The 2,108-nt window shown below is 46.6% G+C and overlaps 1 protein-coding gene across 1 annotated transcript in view; it reads right to left on the bottom strand.

Annotated features, from left to right (window-relative positions):
• ncbp3 (nuclear cap binding subunit 3) overlaps window positions 1-743 on the bottom strand; it is an 8,961-nt gene extending 8,218 nt beyond the window's left edge. Inside the window, exon 1 of the mRNA XM_087847583.1 lies at window positions 524-743. Coding sequence (XP_087703709.1) covers window positions 524-700 — 177 coding nt within the window. The 5' untranslated portion in view covers window positions 701-743. The remainder of the gene's footprint in view (window positions 1-523) is intronic.
• Between the last annotated feature and the right edge of the window lie 1,365 nt (window positions 744-2,108).

Below are 2,108 nucleotides of genomic sequence, written 5' to 3'. Positions count from 1 at the left end.
TCCCCGTTTTACATTTTTCTGCACGTAAAAACGTTAAACTTCCTAGTTTTAGCTGAGGTTTGGTGGCAGGGCCACTCTATACTAGCAGGAAGGTAAATAACAAAGGAAGACTAATGAAATCCAGGTTCACGCTTAGAAGAAAGCAGAACAGTTCGGTATGCGCATACCTGCTGAAATAGTTGAGCACTCTGCGCTCTCTGCTTTCTTTTACACGTAAACATCTTAAATTCGATGTTTTTTAAGTAGAGTTTGGTGGGACGTGCGCTCCACACAAACAGCACGTGAACACAGCAACAAGTGACTGAAATAAACACGAACCCCGCAAACATGTCGAAAACGTAAACCAGCCCCGGTTAACGCGAGGCCCCCGCCGCTCATCGGCAGCCCCCACAGCACGGGGCGGACGCCTGACTCCCGGGGAGAGAGCCGGGAGTCCAAGTAACCGCTAGCCGACACTTCCTGCGGATCTGCCGGGCGACGGAGACGCCAGTCCCCGGAGTGCCGGGGCCTAGTCCGGGCTTACCGGCAGCAGCTCCTTCAGAGAGCGGTTAACGGAGATGTCCTCGGGCTCCAGCTCTCCCTCCTCCACCTCCATCGGCTCGGCTTCGCGGGCATCTCTATCTGACTCGGAGTCGGAGTCCGAGCGGTCGGAGCCGCTGTCTGATTTCACCGAGACCCGCAAGCTGCGTACTGCCGCCATGGTGCTAACCAAGCAGCTAACAACGGCCGCTAGCGCTGCGGCTCTGGGCTGACCCGGAAACGGTAACTACGACTTCTTCTGCGACCTGCAGGCGGCGCACCAGAGCTCTTCCGCCCCCTGTGGTGTTTAAGGGTATAACATGATGTCATGTTCAGCAGAGGGCGGTGCTGAACAACAGACACGTTAACAGCGTCACAGACGATAGAACATGTAAAAATGTTTTTAATAAATGTGTAAATGTAAACAGTCCTAAATATAACAGGGCTGAAGTGTACTGCACAATGTGTGAAAAATCTAAATAAATAAGTACAAAGTAATTAATAAACAGGTAAGCATGATAACAGAGTAAAACATTATCAGAATTACACTGAATAAAGAAATAAACACAAGGCTGTAACAGAAATAGAAACTAATGAAAACGCAGTATAAAAACATTTATTTGTCTCTTAGTTAAACAATAATTTTCTCTCTTATTTATAAAGTTTCATATTTATTTGCTTTAATTGTTTTATAACAGATACTCAGACACACAAATACACAAATAAACACAGAGAAGAACAACTAACAACTAATTATTTGTTAATTTTTTGTTCTTTTATAAAAGGACAATCAACCTTTTTCAATGCTTTGAACCAGCATCTGGCTCTGAGGCTCCAGCTGTGCATGAACACGACATGCACAGTAGTTTGTAGCTGCAGACAAAAATGACTTCTGCAGCTGAAGCGTGTCTTCAGTAAAAAAATACAAAAGTAAAAACCCACTGAGACGAAAAACAATCCGCTTTAATGTTGGGAGAGAATGACACGACAAAAACAATAAACACTGAAAGAAGCTGATTTTTATTTGTGAAATGTTTTACAGATTCATGCTTTACATCTCACACACACACACACACACACACACACACACACACACACACACACACACACACACACACACTTTATGACATCAGAAACACATGCAGACATCTTTGTGTTCATGCTGCATCATCGTCCCTCTTTTAAAACAAACCAGAGCTTTTATTTTGAAAACCTGAACTCCTGTAGCTGCGCAGCTTCCAGTGGAGTGAGTGACCTCGAGACTCGACGTGATTGGTGCGATTGTCCCTCAGAGAGGGAGAGCAAAGCTTCTTCTTCTCCCTGACCTCCAGCAGCGCCACCTCTCTGACTCACTTGCAGCACCGCCCACCTGAGCCCCGTCGCTCGGACCCTGTGTGCCGCAGCAGTTTAAAAAGGTTCAGGTGGAGCTCAGCTGAGCTCACGGCGTTACAGTGTGCGTGGAGAACGGCAGCGTCTGTCTGAACCCGCAGCCACGTGTTATTATTTGTTATTAATAAGAATAAACCCCACAGACCGTGGACGCGCAGATCGAGCAGCTCCTCCCCGTTCACGCGTTCGTAACAAACATA

This window comes from Neolamprologus brichardi, chromosome 10 (assembly GCF_056152115.1).
Source record: "Neolamprologus brichardi isolate AB-2024 chromosome 10, ASM5615211v1, whole genome shotgun sequence".
Lineage (NCBI taxonomy): Eukaryota > Metazoa > Chordata > Actinopteri > Cichliformes > Cichlidae > Neolamprologus > Neolamprologus brichardi.
The sequence above is the reverse complement of the archived record's forward strand: the minus strand, read 5'-3'. Positions and strand labels throughout refer to the sequence as shown.